This window comes from Mobula birostris, chromosome 4, assembly GCF_030028105.1.
Source record: "Mobula birostris isolate sMobBir1 chromosome 4, sMobBir1.hap1, whole genome shotgun sequence".
Classification (NCBI taxonomy): domain Eukaryota; kingdom Metazoa; phylum Chordata; class Chondrichthyes; order Myliobatiformes; family Myliobatidae; genus Mobula; species Mobula birostris.
In genome coordinates, this window is record NC_092373.1 from 169659431 (window position 1) to 169679014 (window position 19584).

General features: G+C 37.5%; 1 protein-coding gene across 2 annotated transcripts in view; it reads left to right on the forward strand.

Annotated features, from left to right (window-relative positions):
• Nucleotides 1–19584, forward strand: part of LOC140196737 (SWI/SNF-related matrix-associated actin-dependent regulator of chromatin subfamily A containing DEAD/H box 1-like) — an 82741-nt gene that overhangs the window by 29070 nt on the left and 34087 nt on the right. For both annotated transcript variants that reach the window (XM_072256436.1, XM_072256438.1), the window contains exons 6-9: nt 3872–3961; nt 6409–6493; nt 8097–8503; nt 17465–17667. In XM_072256436.1, coding sequence (XP_072112537.1) covers nt 3872–3961; nt 6409–6493; nt 8097–8503; nt 17465–17667 — 785 coding nt within the window. The remainder of the gene's footprint in view (nt 1–3871; nt 3962–6408; nt 6494–8096; nt 8504–17464; nt 17668–19584) is intronic.

A 19584-nucleotide genomic window follows, 5' to 3' on the forward strand; every position in this document is an offset into this window, starting at 1 on the left:
AACTGTAATGTTTATCTTTTGTTGTGCGAGTTTTTTTTGTTTGCTTTAAATGCCATTATAAAACCATGGCATCACCAGGAGTTTTTGCAAGTAATATATAAGACCAAGTAACATTATGAATCTGTTACGTTTGGCTGGGAGACTATGGATAACAAAGTTAATAAGGAACTACCAAAGAGTTAATTTCTAAACACTCTCTTCCATGCCAGGTTGTCAGATAGTTCTGTGTTATTTATTTGGGCTGCTTCAGCAGTAGGGATGTAATCTTTGAAAGTTTCTGGTTTAACCAGCTCTGTTTTGACTAGATTGAAATGAATTATATGAATGTTACAGTATAGAGCGATCTAATTGGTCCTTTGCTTCCCTCTTCTCCACCCCCCGGCTTCACCTATCACCTGCTAGTTTGTCCTCCTTCCGCTGTCCCCCCCGCCCACTACCGTTTTATTCTGATGTCTTTCCCCTTCCTTTCCAGTCCTGATTAAGAGTCTCAGTTTGAAACATCTACTGTTCATTTATTTCCATAGATGCTGTCTGATTTGCTGAGTTTCTCCAGCATTGTGTGTGTGTTGTTGTGGTTTGGGAAATGGTGTCTGAGATTCAAATACCATCTCTGCATTGTTATTGCAATATTGACGAGTACCCTTTATTTTAAAGTTAGCTGAAGATATTGATTTATCGCTGAAGTTAAGATTATGAATAAATTCAATTTGTCAAGCCTGTTTGCAATCTGACACTGTTTTCCATGCAATGTTTTTTAAACCAACAAATAATCCCATATAAGTTACTCATTCCATCTGGAGGATATGAGGCAATGGATTTTGTTGCCAATGTGGTCAGTGGTAAAGAGGTAATACATGCCTCTTTACTGAGAAAATGTTGCCCTTGGATTGAACAGATACGGGCTTCTGTATCTCAATTTGACCTGAAGACTGGGTGTATTATACTGAATCTGTGGCAGACAACAGAGTTGGATTGTCATTGATTGATCAACCAAACAGATTAAAGAATTTTCACTGTAAGGAAGTAAAAAGCTTGACTTAAAAAGAAGTCAGTTTGGAGAAAGTACAATAAAGATTGGGAAGTAATTGTAAGAATTAAATAGTTGAAATAATCAACTTTTTAAAAAAATCATTTTTGAGTGAATAATTCTCCACGCATTTAAAAATTGCTCAAGGTTAATCATAACTTTTAAAAGTCAATTAATTTTCATTCAATAGAGCATTAGGTTTTCAGGGTTTGGACAGTGAAATACTTCATTGCACACACAAAAAAGGAGCAGCTTTGGAACCTGTGAAGAAGCAGCATGTCACTATTGACAATTTACTAATTTCTATATTTTTAGATATGATGATGCCAGAGAATGTGCAAGTTTTGTCCATTAATAATGGTGTGCTCTATTTTCTCATTGTTACAATAATGTTAAAATAAGTATTAACTTAAACACATAAAACACTGTTTAAAGTAATTTGGGAATCTTAATTTGGGAAGATTTGAAGGTACATATTGCCATTAAAAATGTGATTCTTACCCCCTCCCCCAACATCTGTTTGGATATTTTAACTATATTAAGTAGGCTCAGGAGAAATCAAAATATTGTCCGTGTAAAAGTTGTGATACATTTCTAAAATTACTGTGGCAATTTTTAAGATGTTTCTGGCCTTTACGCCCTGCTGGGCAATTTTTTCATAGTCTGTATTCTGAGTTGTATACACCAGCTTAGTTTTATTTGTGTGTTTTGGTTTAGAAAGAAGCCCTAAACTGCAAAACATTAATTTTTTCCTTAGTGAAGAAAGAATTCTTTCACCTGCCTTTGTTTATCTTCCTGAGGAATGAGTTTAGTAAGCAGCTGCAAAGCCATTTCCTAACAGTTTTCAGCAATCTAATGACAACACTTCAATATCTATAGTCTAGAAGTTATCAAGAGGAAGGGATAAGAGTTTATATCATAGTATTCCTCCAGTAATAGCACAACTTGACCCTGACCTTGGCCCAGTTTTTCTTCCCCAAAGTGCAGAATTATAAGAATGCCTGCTATTTACCATTTGACCAATTACCATTGCTGTGAATATTAATGAGATCCAAATCCAGCAAGGTCAGGCATTAAGAGTGTGGTAAAGATTATGGTTTTACAATGTCATAGTTATTGAAAAGAAGAACGTTTACCAATTTTCTTAAATTTTGACATCATAGCTGACACTCAGTATATATACATATACTGTCAATAGTCCCCTGAATATCATGTGATGAGAAATTGGATTGATGGTTCATTTTACTAACATTCTTCAGTTTATCTACATCATTAGCTTCTTTGGATTACACCACTGGTATCAGCTGTTCTAACCGCTGAGATGTTTTTAATTTTAAGACTCCTGATTATACAAAAATATCACACTACAGGTCGACCTTCACTAATCCAACTACCTGTAATCCGGTTCCTTCGATAATCCGCACTGATTTCAGATTTTCCGTGCAACTGTAATTTCAAATTTTCCGGGCCACCGTACCAATCTGCTGCACATTGTTTTGGTTGCACTAGATCTGTTCACGTGTTGGCGTGCTCTTGTAAGCATAGACAAGGCGATTCCTGCTTGTTCTCCTGCATTTATTAATATCATTTGCGTGAGGCGCAGCCGCTGGTACCCACCCGTCTCACCCCCCAGCAGCGGGGGAGCTGGCGCGCACTGGGTCGGTCCACCTGCCGGCAGTCACGCATTGCCCTCCACCATTGCCCGACCGGTGCTCCGTTCTCTTCTGCCTGCGACCTTAGATCAGACGTGGTGACCTGCGGAATTTAAGAGGGAAGAGCCCAGCACCGAATCCCCGGCCGCCTGGCAGTCGCATGAAATGTGGCGTCTAGAAGACCTCCTTTTTCCTACTTCTGCTTTTGCAGAAGTCCACACTTGAAGACATGTAACTCTGCCTGAAGATATATTAAACGTCTCACTTTAGAAGCAGAAGCTCAACTGTTCTGTATAAATTAATTCCTGTATATTTACCTGTACTCTTTATTTTATCTGTGCCTGTACAGTATATTACTTTATTAAAATTCCACTTGCTACTCATTTAATATTTCTGTTTCATTATTATCTAACTTGTACTGATTTACATGAGTCACCACTTTCTCCCTTATTAGGGGAGAGAGAGAGAGAGAGAGAGCCTGCAGCATGTCGAACTATCGGGTGAACAATGTTGTCTTTGGGGTAACTGCAAGTCTGTGTCTTTGCTATCGCTTAGCTCACGCTTGAGTGCTGGTAGTGGGAGGGAGGGGAACGGGGGGGAACTTAGGGGTTCTAACATTTAACTGTCGTTCATTCTTTGGGGCACTCCTCTGTTTTCGTAGATATTTGCGGGGAAAAAAGGCATTTCAGGATGTATATTGTATACATTTCTCTGACATTAAATGAACCTTTGAATCCTTTGATATTTTAAACGTATGATGAGGTGGTTAGCTATTGCTTAATGTGATCCTTCTGTAATTCATCATTTACACTAATCCGGCACTCCTCAGGTCCCAATGGTGCCGGATTATAGAAGGTCGACCTGTACTAAGAAATGTTCCCTTCTGAAATTTAGGTGGTTCTTATTGCTGTTCTTCTGTAGCAGTTTAAAATTTTGATCATCTACTAATACTCATTCCCACGCGCAGAATTAAGGCTACTGGAGAGAGAGAAAAGTTGTGATTGCTTTTTGGGATAAAGAGTAATGTTGCACTTGAGTGTTTAAATGAATCTGTAAACATTGGAGATGTTGCTATGCAGGAATAAAGTAAGAATATAGATAGTTTTGTGTGTCTCAGAACCATGATTATATTAACATGTCCAGTTTTGATACTTAAGGAACGATATGTGTAATGTCTTTCCATTTAATTTAGCTCGCGTCACAAGACTCCATAGAAGATTATGAAAGAAAAGACTCTCTATTGAGAAAGCTTCACAATAAGTTTCCAGATTTAGATAAAGAGGTAAGTTAACTTCTTCCAAAAATTATTGTAAGCATTATTTACTTTTAAGGGATATATTTGAACTATTTCAAACATAGTTGATTGGGTTGCATACCTAGTCAGAAATAGACTGAAAGACTGAGATGGTTGTTTTAATAACTTCTTGTGAAATCAGTTTTTGCAGTTTTGTGTGAATTCCTATTATGCACGATCTTATTCTTCAAAGTGAACTACAGGTTAGAACTGAATTGATTTGCAATTCTGTTGACTTTACACAAAAACTTCATGTGTCGCAAGATGTTATTAGATCACAACAGTTGTGAGCAGCAGATCAGTTTTAAGGTGATGGGGGACATATCTGTTTTATTGAAATGCCTAGCTTGCAGATGATTTGAAAGGAGTTTACAATGCATTGCTGATGAAGTTGACAGAAGTTCACACTGACAGTAGATTCCATTCCATGTTATTGGTTTTTGGTCCTCCGTCTCCCTGTGTGTGAGAATTGAATGCAGCCATATCTATGTCATCAAAACAAGAGGAAACTGAGAAAGGCCAAGGTGTATAGTCATTGTGAAACAAATTTTTCACCTAAGGTGACAGACAAATTACACGTATTTCTTTTGCCTGTACATTATTTTTTTTTATATTGATAGTGAATGTATATATGGATCAAATTGTATATATGTCTGAGTAAGGGTACCAGGCAGTGTAGCATTAATAGGCAGGGTACAGAGCAGAGAGCAAAGGACATTATTTATGGACTCGGGTAATACACACAAAATACTGGAGGAACGCGGCAGATCAGGAACAAACAATCAGGGTTTTGGGCTGAGGCCCTTCAGGTCCAGAAGAAAGGGGGAAGACGCCAGAATAAAAAGGAAGCAGGAAGGGAGGTGATGAGTGAAGCCAGGAGGGAAAGAAAGGTATAGGGCTGGAGAAAAGGAGTCTGACAGGAGAGGAAAGTGGACCATGGGAGAAAAGGAGGGAGGAGGGGCCCAAGGGGAAGGTGATAGGCAGGTAAGGAGAAGACATAAGAAGACAGATTGGGGAATAGAAGAGGTGGAAAAAAGAAAATAAATTACCGGAAGGAGAAATCAATATTCATGCAATTAGGTTGGAGGCTACCTAGACGGATCATGATGTGTAGTCTCCAACCTAATGCCATGAATATCGATGAGAGTAGCCACATTGTGGAAGAAGAGGAGGCACGGTCAGCTGGAAGAGGTGACTGAAGGGCAAGTTGTTGTGCTTTACAATTCTGTGATTCTGTGAAAACTTGCAATGACTTCCTGGATAAAATGGGGAGCTGACACTGACCATGTTTATTGTGCATTTGGGCAAGTTGTGCAGCTGCTGTCAGCTTTATGGTGCTCTGAAACCAAAAGTAATCCTTCAATTGCTAGAAGGATTTGTAAAATAAATTTTGTCTGAGTAGGTTATTATGTCTTAAAGACATTTTTCTGTTTTTGTATTCAACACATGGGCAAGATTTCAATTTCAAATTTTCTATGAACCACTCTTGTGTTATATTTCCACGATGGAAGAGTTGATGTCATTTGTTATTACTTTGCACATCTCTTAATTGGTTTTAATACAATTGTATGAAAAAATTGTGTATTTTTGAATGACAGCCATATGGAATGTTAGGAACAGCAGTGAGTTATGCAGTTAAATAGAGTAAAAACACTTGCATTAGATTATGTTTTGATATTTGTAGATATTCTTTTTCTAGTTTGCTTCCTTGTATATAGACAGATTTGAGAGTCCTTTCAACGCTTCCTATTTTTATCTGCTCTGGGAATAGTGATCATTTGCCATGTTGTGTCATTTTGAATACTTTAGACCAAATCCTATTGCAGACTTCCTTCAAATCACTTTCAGGAGAAAATTAGATTACAAAAATCTAAATTAGGAGTCCCATTTTACACATCATCTGAAATATGGTTGACACTGAAAATTTTATTTCATTGATTTCTCTGTTTGATTTTATTCATACCAGTAAGGCAATTTAGTCACAGAGTAAATATATTTATTTTTATTTGTGCTTCAATCACTTTCAGTCCTTGAGACCTGTGTGTGGTTATTGGGCCGAGAGAGGAAATAATTACTTAAATATAAAATAATAAAAAATCAGAAGTACTTATCTTTCCGTAATTAATAACTTACAGAATTTATATTCCAAAAATGGAATAAGGCCTCAAACAATGCTAATGAATAATTTTACGCATGGTCCATTCTAAAACATGCTTGTTATTTAAATATGGATACCAAATAGCTGTAGTATTGGTGTTTCTGGTACACTGTTAACCTAAGTGTTATTGCACTGTAACTATGCAATACCCTCAAATACATTGTGAGAGAAATTGGTCATCACAATCTACATAGTTGCATAAGCATAATTGAATGTAGCTTCAGAATATGCTTCATTTTATAATTGTTGCCTCTGCAATTCATTCTTTCTTTATTAGGAGCTTAGAGAAGTTTTGAAAGAACATGACTGGTCCTATTGGGAGGCCTTAGAAGCTTTGCAGGTGTTTGCCAATCAAGATTCAGGTTAGCTCTATTTTTGTTCTTTTATTTAAAGTCAGCTGAAAGGTTTTTCGAAAATAGGACTTGAGTGAAATTATGCAAATGTAGAATATTTTCTTCTACACTTTCAAGCAGTTAAATTACAGTATGCTGTGCTCAGGTGAGTTCGTGCTTCAAGATCATCCAAGATGGAGTACATTTTCCTCAAAAATTACTTTGAGGAGAAATTACATCAAGTGCACAACATTCCATAGCAGTTGAAAGCAGGTATTATAAGGTAGAAATTAACTATTAAGTTCTAATTTATTCAGGATTTTTTCAGAATTACTTTTATATATTCATATAATTATTAGTTTATACATCCATTCATGCCTTCCACCTTCCCTCCATCCCAGCGTAGAGTGGCCCTTCGAGCTACTGTACCCCAGCAGCCAATAACAAACCTGATTATCGCTAACCTAGTCACAGGACAATTTACAATGATCAATTAACTACCCAGTATGTCTTTGGACTGTGGGAAGAAACCAGAGGACCCGGAGAAATCCTACACATTCCATGGGGAAGACGTACAGAGGCTCGTTACAGAACGGAGCCAGAATTGAACTCCAGAATGCTCCGAGCTGCGATAGTGTAGCACTGATCACTAAACTATCGTGGTACTCAATTATGCTCTGTGGTCATATATTTAAATTAGAAAGAAAATTTGAACTTGAGTGACTTTGCCTTTCATGGTGGTAAATTATTTTGGTAAAATAGCAATGAAGAAAAGTCCTAATCAGCTTTGACAGCTTCAGACTGTCTCTAATTTTTGAGCAATTTTGGGGAATTGGGTTTGCCGTATCCACTGGAAATGGCATAAAGTAGGTGCACTATAAAGTATAATCAAAGTATATTGATATGATTTTTAATTACAAAGATTGGTCATCTGTTCAGTTCTTTGGTGAGACCGCATCTGGAGTTCTTGTTTCCCTGTCAGAGGAAGGGTGCTCTTGCCATGTACCTAGTGCAGCAGGGCTAATGTACAAGAAGAGAGTGGGTTGATTAGACATATATTCACTGAAGAATGGGAAGGGATCTCATTAACCTATAAAGTTTTACTAGTGTGACTGACTAGATACAGGGAGGATGTTTTTAATGATGGAACAGTGCAGAACTAGTGGTGATAGCATCAGGAATTGAGGTATGTGATTGAGAGCAGACAGGGAGTAATTCAACCAGAGGTGGTTGAATCTGCTAAATTCAGTATCACAGACGGCAGTGGAGGCCATGTCAAAACATTTACTTTAGGAGATGATCCCTTCAGCATTAAAATATACAAGGAATATGAGAAGAAGGCTGCAACAGGGCACTGAAGTGGGCGATCAGTCATTGTTATAATAAATGATAGTACAACCTAAAGAGGAAAATGGCCTCCTCTTCCTCTTGTTTAATCTCTATATTTTAATAAAAGCTTTGTTCTTGTCAGCTTAATCGTGGAATAATATTGACATTTTTATCTTGGCTTACCTTAAGACAGTACTTCAAATGAAGAGTTTTTTTAAAAATTTGGAGGTGACATTTCATTTTCACTTAGACTTTCCCTCTACAATAACCATTCAAACTGAAATGTATTTCTTTATGCAAATAGATGAGGTGCCTTGTGTGCCAGAACCTGAAACCATAAACGGAAAAGACGCCATTTCAAATCTTAAAACACAGCCAAAAGAGAGATCAGTTCAACTGAAAGAAACTGAAGCAAGAAAAGAACAGAATGTTAAAAGTAAAAAACACGACAAAGGACAAAAAGGTAGCAGAATAATTCGGAGGGAAAGTAGTGATTCTGAAGACGTCACGTCCATTGCTTCAGGTGGTGAGAGTTCGCTTGATGAAGACTACAGTAGTGGAGGTGAAGAAGTGGAAGATGAATATCGGACTAAAATTATCAGTTTCCTGCAAGATGCTACAGTAGATGAGCTTACTCTCATACCTCAGTGTTCTTTGAAAAAAGCTCAGAAGATCTTTGAACTCCGGCCATTCAACAGTTGGGAGGCACTGGTGAGATTACTTTATTTAATAAACCTAGAAGCATGCACAAGCAACAGTTATTGAGCATATTGACCGTTACTGCATGGCCTTTTGTGATTATAGTAGTTTCAAGTCCTGGGATCATCCTGAGCCAATAACATTTAGAATAAGTGTTATATGTCCATGCTTTACAAACTGATGTGATTTTACCTTTATAATCAAAGCAGATTGGCTCATAGTTCTATGAATCATTCTAGTGGTATAGAATCTTGAATTTTGTGACAGCTAGGTAAAAGAGTTTGTATTTGGATACAAGTTAACTGTCAGTCAATTTTTTTCTGTTTCATCTTCTAAAAAAATAATGGAGCATTGTTTAAAGAATTTGAAAATGAGTAGAATAGGAACACCATGGCTTGCGATCCATTCTAGTTTATTTTGTTAGAATATTAATTATTTGATTAAGGGGGCTTTCTTACAGTTACATTGCAGCTTTTATAAAACTGTTTGAGGTGTCAGCTTTTAGAGGATAGTATTTTGATGGTGAGTAGCTTTTTTGCCTTGTGATGGCAATTCAGCCTTTGGGGTACATTCTTTTGAATTCATATGAGACTATGCAAAGCAATAATGTCACATAGTGTATAATTCAGCCATCAAAAGTATACTGTAATGCTGAATATTAAATTATTCTTTATCTGACTAATTTTAAAAGAAGTCCAGTAGTTTATACTTCACTTCTGTTTCACACAGCAAATATTTAGCGCACTTCTATCAACTTTTTAATTGAAAATGTTTCTTAAGCTCTGTGTAAAGTAGAAATCACATGCTGAACAAACAGTTCGTTTCAGACTTGTTTCAACCCAAGTTTTTCCTGTGATGGTTCCAAGATTGTAAACGGACCATTTGAAAATCTACTGGTTCTGTTTGATTTCAAAGTTAGTAGCCTTACCCAGCTTTTTTTAGTATGTAATGTTGCAACATACCTCTTGTACATTAACATGGTTATTGCTTAGTGTTTAGCAGTTGTTGACACCAAAGTATATTCAAAGCTCCTCTGTGCAAAGCCTATTCTTATCTGATGTTTATCTCAGCAAAAATGATGTGCACATTTCTTGTGTCTTTGGCAATGATCATTAACTATGTGAACGAAATTTGGACAATTTATTTCTATTCACAAGGTGTTTATTACTTTGGATGTAATTGAGATATTTTGTGTTTGCTTTTTACTATTAACAATCAATGCTCATGTGAGTTCAAAGCTATTCCTGAAATACCTTTTATAAATTTGAAGCAACAAGGACACCAACAAATCTGCTTAGACCTCTTCGGGGTGGAAGGGTATAAAAGTATGAACAACAGGATCTGAATGGGGTTCGTTTATCAGTTGATTTCAACCTTGGATTTTTTTTAAAAGATTCCAAGTGTTGAGTTATCAGTGTGGCGTATTTAACATTGTGTAACTGGTATGTGAGAATTTATTACCTATATGCAGGAGCTGTGAATTCATATGCATTGTTTGCTATGTTTTGTATTGGTCGAAAAGTCAATGTTTATTGTCTTGCATTAAATGGACACTACTGTGTGGGTTGTGAAGTCATTTCAGGTGTCTGTTGAGTCAATCACATTAATGTAAGACCAGAAGAGAGAAGGTGGAAGATTTCTTTTCCAGAAGAATATTGGTGATCTAGATAAGGAAACTAAATGTAATACAGAATTTAAAAATAAACAAAGCTCAAATGAGTATTCTATAACTAAGTATATTATTTTAATTTCTGAGGGGACCAGGCAGTTGCTGGCAAGGGTGGCCTTTATTACTCGTCTAATTGTTCTTGAAGCTAGTGATGACCTGCTATTCTTTTGCTGATAGAAGTTCCAAGAAATAGACACAGAGACAACAAAAGACTGATAACTTATTTCCAAGTTAGGATAGTGTGTCACTTGGAGGGGAACCTACAAGTCCTATGCATTTTCTGTCCTTGTGCTTGATTGTAGAAAACGTTGTTCACGGTATGCACTTTATAGGTGGTGTGCAATGTGTGCTAGTGTTGGAGGAAATTAATGTTGATTGGTAGAAGGGTGCCAACCAAGTGGGCTGCTTTGCACTGCATAGTGTCAAGCATCTTGAGAGTTATTAGTACTGTACTTATCTAGAGAAGTGGAGAGTATTGCATCCATTGTTATGTTTAAAGATTTTCAGCACTTTAAAAAATATTCTTTTTCATGATATTGGCAATGGAACCAAATCCAATGAGTTGAAAACCCAAGCTATATTGCACTTCCTCCCATTATGCTGCTGGTGAGGGATTTAAATCCATCTTCCCAGATTCTCTCATTTCTTTTCATGTTATTTTTCCAAATATGCCACTCCATGGTAGGTAACAGGATCCTCAATTTGTCTATTGCTGTACTTGCACTCATCCTTTTCCCAACCCAGCAAATCATGAAAGACTTCCTCTCATCTTCAGCTTCTACTTACTAGCTTCCGTGTTTAATGGATAATCTTCTACCATGTCTTTGATCTCCAGGGTGAAAGTCACCACCAGAGATGCCTTCCCTCCTTTCCATATTCCAAAAGATATGTCACTTACTCATCACCTTACTCACTCACCACTTTCAAGGCCAATTAAACGAGCAGTAAAATGTAAGTCTTGCTAGACTGCCTGGTCCTACAAAAAAACTTGTAGTTAGTCCTGATGAAGGGTCTTGGCCCGAAACATCGACTGTACCTCTTCCTAGAGATGCTGCCAGGCCTGCTGCGTTCACCAGCAACTTTTACGTGAGTTACTCTGTGCTCTTCACTTTATTTACATTACAAGCAACATTCTCACCAGAACCCCTAGAGGGCAGCATGGCAGTACAGCAATTGGAGCTGCTGTCTCACTGCTCCTGTAACTCATTTATGTTGGATACTCTGTATTTGAAGTAGTGTAATAGTAAGGCAGGCTGAGCAAGTTTACTCTTACCTTTTTTCCTTGTAGATGGTCTGTAGTGTAGTGTAGTTTTTGTGTTGTTTTACGTAGTTCAGTGTAGTTTTTGTATTGTTTCATGTAGCACCATGGTCCTGAAAAACGCTGTCTCGTTTTACTGTGTACTGTACCAGTAGTTATGGTTGAAATGACAATAAAAAGTGTCTTGACTTGACTTGAAATATGGAAATTGCCAAGGACAGCTGGTTGGCTCTTGTGCAAAAATGTGAAGTTGGATTATGGCTCAATTACAGCCATTGCATTGTAAATTAGTTCACGCTTTCTTCAATTAAAATTGTGTATTTTTAATTAAGTAATAACCTGTCAATTTTAAGCATTTAATCTTTCTTAAAAATACAATTATATTTTGCATTATTATGTTACTGCACTAATGTCCAGAGGCCTAAATTATTGATCCAAAGATATTTGTTTGTTCATTATGTGCCATGTTGTATGACATAGGTAAGGGTTCCCCAATTAGTTTTCCACAAGGGCCAAATTATGTCAAGCATGCCAAGTCAAGGGCCAAAACATCCAGGGTTTTTTTCATTGCGCCAGTAAGTTGTTTTATGGGCAGATGTTGTTGCTGCTATTACCATTATTATTAGTAGTAGTAGTGGTAGTAGTAATAACTTAGGCCTGGGATTCTCAAAGCCTGTGTGTGGGTCACACAAGAAAAAAAATGCACTCTTGAAGCAAAATAAGTCCAAAACCAACCTTATAATTATGATTCTAGCTATCACAACTGTCAGCTGTCACATTGAGAACTCACCTGGCACTTAAAATACACACACACATACACTCACGCTAAACATGGTAGTCTTCACCACTTCTCATCCACACAAAGTTTTAGTAGTACTGCTTTTTCCACTGTTTCTGTTCTCTCATTTGATCTATTTGTTCTTTTTAATTAAGCTATGTAGCATTTGAAGTATGAAGTTGAAGTTGTCAGTATTATTGTTATTATACCACAATAAGATTGACAAATGGACAAAAATAAATCAGTGAGAGAAGTGACAGCGACAGAATGAGGCAATCCTTCTGATGTCGGGCCTGTACTCTGTTGTGGCAATCCTAAGGCACTGGCCAAGATGTGCATTGGAGAGTCTGTTTCCGTCCTGGTTCTTGATAGTGTTCATTGAGGAAAACGATGCACGTGGAGGGGAACAGTGTAAGTAGGACCATTGCAATAGCTCTCGTGTTTTTGAATTGAGCTTGGGGAACCACGTTGATCCAAAAGTCACTCACCCCAATGTCCTTGTGTTGTGCTTTGAGCAAATCAGATGTTCCCATTTCCAAGACCTCCATCTGAAGAGTTGCCTCATCTATGGAAGGCACCAGCCTTTTGGCCTCTGCAGTCCACTGGCCATCAGCCAAAATGGAGAATGGAAGAGGAGCATGTCACCTGAGAGTTTAGGGGAGCTTTCAAATCGTTCCCTGAAGTTTTCTGCCAGGCTCGTCACGAAATCCTTCATCACTCGATCCTCCCGCATTTCATTCTTCTCGCAATGCTCCAGCAGACGTGGAAAGTACAACTTTCTTCCGTGAATGTCTCTCTCCAAAAGGTTCAGCTTTGACCGGAAAGCTTCAATCGACTCGTACATGCCCACAACAGTGTGGTTGTTGCCTTGTAATTGCAGATCAAGTTGATTTAGATGAGACATGATGTCACACAGTAAAAGAACATGTGCCATCACCTTGTTGTCACTTTAAAAACCTCTTAAATCCTTGGGCTTTTTGGCTCTGCAGGCTGGATAAAAATGACACAGGCTGATCGCGCAGGTCGCACACCCTCTCCAACATACAGCCTTTGCTCAGCCAGCGAACATCATTATGCAGCAAAGGATCTTTGTGTTCCACTGACATTTCCTCCAGCAATACTCTGAAAAGGCGATGTTGCAGACCAGAACTCTCACGAACGAAATTTACCAGTCTCGTCATAGTATCCATCGCCTCTTTCATTTCCCCACACAGTTTAGCGCACAACACTGATTTGTGAATAATGCAATGAAATGCCAAGAGTGCTGGGTTAACAGCGGCAAACCTGCGTACCAAGCCCTTGTGTTGTCCCACCATCGACGGAGCCCCATCGGTGACAATGGACACAATTTTGCTCACATTCTTCTCAAGGAACTGTGTCAATTTGGTAAAAATTATTTCCCCCAGTTGTGTGCCCAGGCAGAGGAAGCAAACAAGGTAGCTCTTCCCGAAAGGTCTTCCCATCAAAAAATCTTGTGAACACAGATAGCTCTTCCATATCTGTTCGGTCACAGGACAAGTCTATGGCTAGTGATATGGCTTCTGCTTTCACCAAATCAGTGAGTAGATTGGAAAAACACTCCTCTGCTAAAACTTCTACTCTTCTTGTTGCCGTGTTAGCTGACAATGACACCGTCTTTAATAGCTCCACAACCGTTTCCTTGGTTTTCTCATCATGACTTAAAACTTTGCCAACCATATCAATTGCACACGTTTTAATCAACTCGGCATCAGCAAATGGCTTCTTAGCTTTGGCAAGATTCCATGACGCATGCAATGATGCAGCTGTTGCGCCCTCTTGTGCAGTTGTTGACTTACAGATAGTAGAAACAGAGTGCTTGTATGATATCATATTTGCAGCTTTTTGTTTCTGTTGATCTGATTTTGCAGGGTAGTTGGAATTAAAACTGGCAGCATGCATAGTGTTGAAGTGCGGCTTTAGATTTTCTGATTTGCAGACAGCTACGCACTGCATGCATATTAAGTATGTCGGTTTAGCATTGACATGGTCTGGTAAAATGAAACAAAACTGATCAGTCCAGTCAGATTTGAACTGACGGTTTTCCTGGTTGACTTTGGGCTTTTTCGTGCGGGCCATGTTGTTCTTGGTTTAGGATCCGTGACTTACAATTCACTTAGATGACAGATTCACTTCTTAGATGACAGGCGAGTAGCTGGTGCGTGCTGCTGTCTAGTCGAGGACCGTAGAGAGCACGCAGGTCAAGTGTACGGTGTGGGATGAGGTTAAAATAAACTAGAGCAGTGCGCGCTTTATGACAGGTGCGTTCACGTAAGTGCCAATGGGTCGGCGCGGTCCAGACATTTGGTTCTTGGGGTCCGTACTTGGCCCGCGGTCCACTTATTGGGGTTGTCTGACATAGGTGATCATGGTCTTTCCGTAACTATGGTTGTTTGTGGCAAATTTTTCGACAGAAGGGTTTGCCATTGCCGCCTTCTGAGCAGTGTCTTTACAAGACGGGTGACCTCAGCCATTATCAATATTCTTCAGATATTGCCTGCATGGCGTCAGCGTTCGCATAACTAGGACATGTGATATGCTCCAGCTACTCGTACGACCATCTAGCACCTGTTCCCATGGCTTCACATGACCCTTATTGGGGTCCAAGCAGGTGCCACACCTTATCCAAGGTGACCAAAGCTAGCAGAGGGAAATAGCGCCTTACATCTCCTTTGGCAGAGATGTGTCTCCACCCTCCAAAGACTTGGGGAACTGTTAATTCAGTTTAATAAGTTAATTGCAGTAATGTAAGTTATGTTAATCAGGAAGCTATTGAATTGTTATTAAAAACCTCTCTGGATTAGTAATGTCCATTGTAGAAAATCTGCCTTCCTCACCCAGCCTGGCACTGTTGTGGCCATATTCCCACGTGTGTTTGACTACCAGTTGTCCCTGGACTAATAAGACAGATGGAGTGAATGAATCAGACCTGATAAGAGAAAGTGATCATAAAAATGATGGTGTTCATCAGCTATATCAATTAATCCATGCTGATTTTCTCCTTTGGATTCTTTGAAATCAATTCCATTGTTGTCAAGATTGTCTTCATTTGGATTTGTAATTGTCTCCAAATGATCAGACAGGCTGCAAGTACACAAGTTGTTGATATGTAGAAAACTATGGCTAACTACAGTTTTGGGAAGCAATTCATCTGATACTAGTGGACAAAAGGTTTATTTGGATAACCTTATACCAATTGCCTTTTTGAACTGATTTCAATATGACAAAGTTCATCATAAGCAGAGTATAAGAAAGAAGTAGAAGCTTTCTAAGTATTTGGTTTATTGTCTGTTCATTGCCATAAGAAATTGTGTAATGTCTTAATGGCTGTATTGTTGACACCAAATAAAATAAGGAATAGTTATTTAATAACTATTATCCCAAAGAAATAGCCCTCAATAAGACTAAAAAAAAAACTCATGTACATTATAATGATAAGCACTGTGGCATCTAAGTTGGTCTCATTTATAATGAGTACCTTGTTATATCCTTTTCAAATTTTGTATATGCCAATTGAGGTATCTTCTATAGAATAAGCAAGTACAAGATTAAGTTGGTAATTGTGTGTGACAGCTCCTGATAGTAGGTGCAAGATGCAAATATTGTATTTTCAAGCATACTGTAAAATTAACCACAACTTTTCAAGAATTTGCAGAATTGTAGAACCTTCTAGAAAGGGGGAGGATCATTCAACCTCTTTCAATCTGATGTGCTAACTGCAGTTGCTTACAAATGTGCTCTTTGTTTCTAAGTAAAGGTAAATTTTGTTATTTTTAATCTACCAGCTTTATTCTCCATAATAAGAACTTAAAGAAAATACCTACGATTTAAGGCAAATTTGAGCAACTCAGTCAATTGTGCACTAAAGTAGCTTGTATAGCATTTTTGTATTCCATGCTAGCCGTTCCCATTTTAAGGGTGGGATGTGCAGGAGTGCATATTGCAGTACTCATCCTGACACTTTGCTATCACTATCACCTAAGGCAAATACCTTTTATTATCCAGAAACTCCCTTCTAAATGTTAAATAAATTGATTAGAGTTATTACTAAGGCACATGAAAATTCTCCACCTTAGCAGCAAGAAAGAAAAATGTTATTCAGTACTTCATAGCTTTCCCCTCTTATTCCTTTTTTAGCATTGGAACACATTAGGAGTTTGCATTATATTCATGGTTGAATTTTTATGTGAGATTAACCTTGCAGGAACAGGGAAATTTTGAATGCAAATTTAGTAGGAGCCATTTTGTTGCTTAATTTGTTTGTGCTTTAAATAGATTAAGCTTTTTGGAGCAGTTCTTGTCTTGTTTTGTATTATATTGCATATGCACTTATGTACATGTTCACATCATGACCGTTGCTGCGTTATTAAAGTTTTGCTGCAGCTCAGAAAGTACCTTTTGTTCTTGTGAAACCAGAGTGTATTCAATTGCAAGTTGGGCAGGTTTGAAAGCTGCTTAGTAGGATGTCCAAGTGAAGCCGGAGCTCTGTAAAAAATGACAGCACAGTATTCGTTTCAATCGGGAGCATTTATGTACTGCAACAACCACTGTGTTGTGTTGCAAATGTCAACTTCGTTATTTATTACAGGATAAATCAACTCGTGAGAATAATACCAAGGCGCATTGTTCTATTTTTGAGGAAGTGACTTAACAAATATTAAGGAAGCACAAAACAATGGCCCTGTTTAGGGTTTATACAGAACTTGTACAAACTGTTTACACTACAGTTGGATATGTCTTGAAATGAGTGTTACCGCCTTTTACGATAAATTTAATGCATGGTAGGACCTTGGTTTAATGTTTTAAAAGGCACGTAGAGCGTTGAAGCACTTCATGCAGTAGGGTGTCAGCTAGATTTTATTCTCCTGCCTTAAGTAAGACCCAAAAATGCACTGTTCTGATGCGGAACTTGGTACTTTATCACAGAGCCACGTGCGATGTAGTATAGATTTTATCCTCCTGCCTTGAGTAAGACCTAAAAACGCACTGTTCTGATGTGGAACTTGGTACATTATCAAAGAACCACGTGCGATGTGGTACAGATGAATAAAAATGTGTAGGACCTGACATTATTGCTTAAAGAAGAGGTGTACGCATAATGATGATCACAACGTCTTGAGTTGTTACAACACCAGAGAGAATCTCCTTTCTTGCTGAATATAAAGATCAGTGAAACAAAAAAGATTCTTTTAGTACTTTAGCAAAATTCTTAGCATTACTAACGATATCATGTTTTTTATAATCTTGCAGTTTAAAAAGTTTGACAAGCCTCATGGTTTGTCTGAAGACCTGATATGGAACTGCAAAACAGTAATCAAGGAGCGGGAAGTGGTTCTTTTACTTATGAACAGGTGCGCAGAAATTTCCCAAAGGTTAGAAAAGCAAGTGACAGAAATAACAGAGGATGGGGGATGTCACAGGACCATTGAACAGCCAGATATCCTTAATAAAAGGTAAGTAAGTTGCTAACAAAAGAGATTGTACTGTCACTGCAAATTTTATTAATATATCTTACTTTGTTTTGAAACTTGCATTTATATCGCCTCCAATCTGTAAAAAGGAATTTAAAGAAGTAAATGGATTTCATTATGTACATATCAATCGATCTATTTTTTAAAAATGTGTCTTCACTCCTACATCGTTAGTAGTTCCGCCATTGCTCTTGGCTGTAGATATTTTGTATGTTCATAATGTTGAAAAGTATTAGTACAAATTTTGGACTGTCTGAGATGCACTTTACCAATTTCAAATGAATTGGCTGCAAGTCATTGACTTGTGTTTTTTTGGTGCCACACATGAAATTTGCTTTGGTGCTACTATCTTGATCAAAGGTCTTGGTCCAAAACATTGATTTTTCATTTCCCCCAATAGAGGCTGAGTTTCAACATCATTTTGTGTGTGCTGCTTAAGATTTCCAGCATTTGCAAAATCTCTTGTGTTTCTGTAAAGTTCTGAATTTTTGTGAATTCATAATTTTGTGAATGTAAGCTCCTGATTCCTATTAATTTGGTTGATAAGATATTTGATAAATCTAGATCTGTCATTTATAGGGGAGCTGGAGGAAGTGGATAAACTGCTCAACAGTTCAGTTTTGAATTCTTTACACTGTATTTATATTGGGTGTATTCTTGAATCATAAGGAGGTAATGCAAAACAACAGATAAATTTGTGTGATAAGAGTTCAGCAAACAAGAATATGAATTATTTTGTTGGGACCTATTGGTGTGCAAATCATTTTTTTCACAAATGAACATTATGGAAAGTATAAAGGGAGAAATATTATGCTTCATCAATCTGCAACCATCACTGGAATTGCCTTGTCACCACCAGAGCAAAACTTACAACCATATGCCTTTAAGGTAAACTATTTGGATTTAGTTAAGATCTCAAAAGAGAAGCTATGGCCTCAAAAGAATTTCACTTTAGAACATGATAGAAAAACCATGATGAAAAATAAACTGTTAATGAATGCCAAATAATTAGCAAATATATTGGGAAAACCTAGCAGAATCTATTGCAGCCAGTAATTAAGTTACCTTTTGATTTCAGAAACAATTACATATACTTAAACTTCGTGCTTTTTAATTCCTTTTGTTCACTTGAAGTGCAGCTCAAAGGAATCAAGTTTTAAGATGCTACAAACAGTGCTGTTCGTCTCCACCTGAAGAACAAAGTTTATATACCTTAAAATCAAAAGTAAACAAATATCAACAAAATACTGCCAGTCATTGCACTCTTAAATCTGACATCACAGAATAAATATCATTAGATAAAATGTTTCTTAAAGGTATGAGATAACAGTCTTTATCATCCTCCTCTCTTTAGCTGTAATATAAGATCGCCCTGTGGAGGATGCGTGTACTTTTACAGTGATTGAACAGAGTATTTTTTATATCAATAGTTTTTTTACAATTTGGATTATACTATATTTCTTTGTTCCTTTTCCTCAAAATAGAAGCTCATGGTTATGTTTTGAGAAGTATAGAAAAATTCTCATTTATCTAATCCATACTAACTTCAGTTACTTTCTTGCAGAACCAACCACACTTGAACACTAATTCTGGGCTTAACTTCTTCAGCCTAACCAGGGTCTTCATGAGATACGTTAATTTTATCCTCCTCCTTTAAATCAGAATATACTGATTATGCTGTGATATATCCCAGTGTACAAAAGTTGTTACATAAAATTCATGGGTATGGTAGCAGAGTTCTTAGATTTAGTGACACAATTTAAAATCACACCTTGCCAGCAATAGCAAAATTTAAATCCAAGTAAACAAATAGTTTATTGTTAAAGAACCACTTTGGTTGATATTCTCCATGAAAGGAGCTGTGTCATCCATGCAGTTATCTGGCCTACATTTAATTCG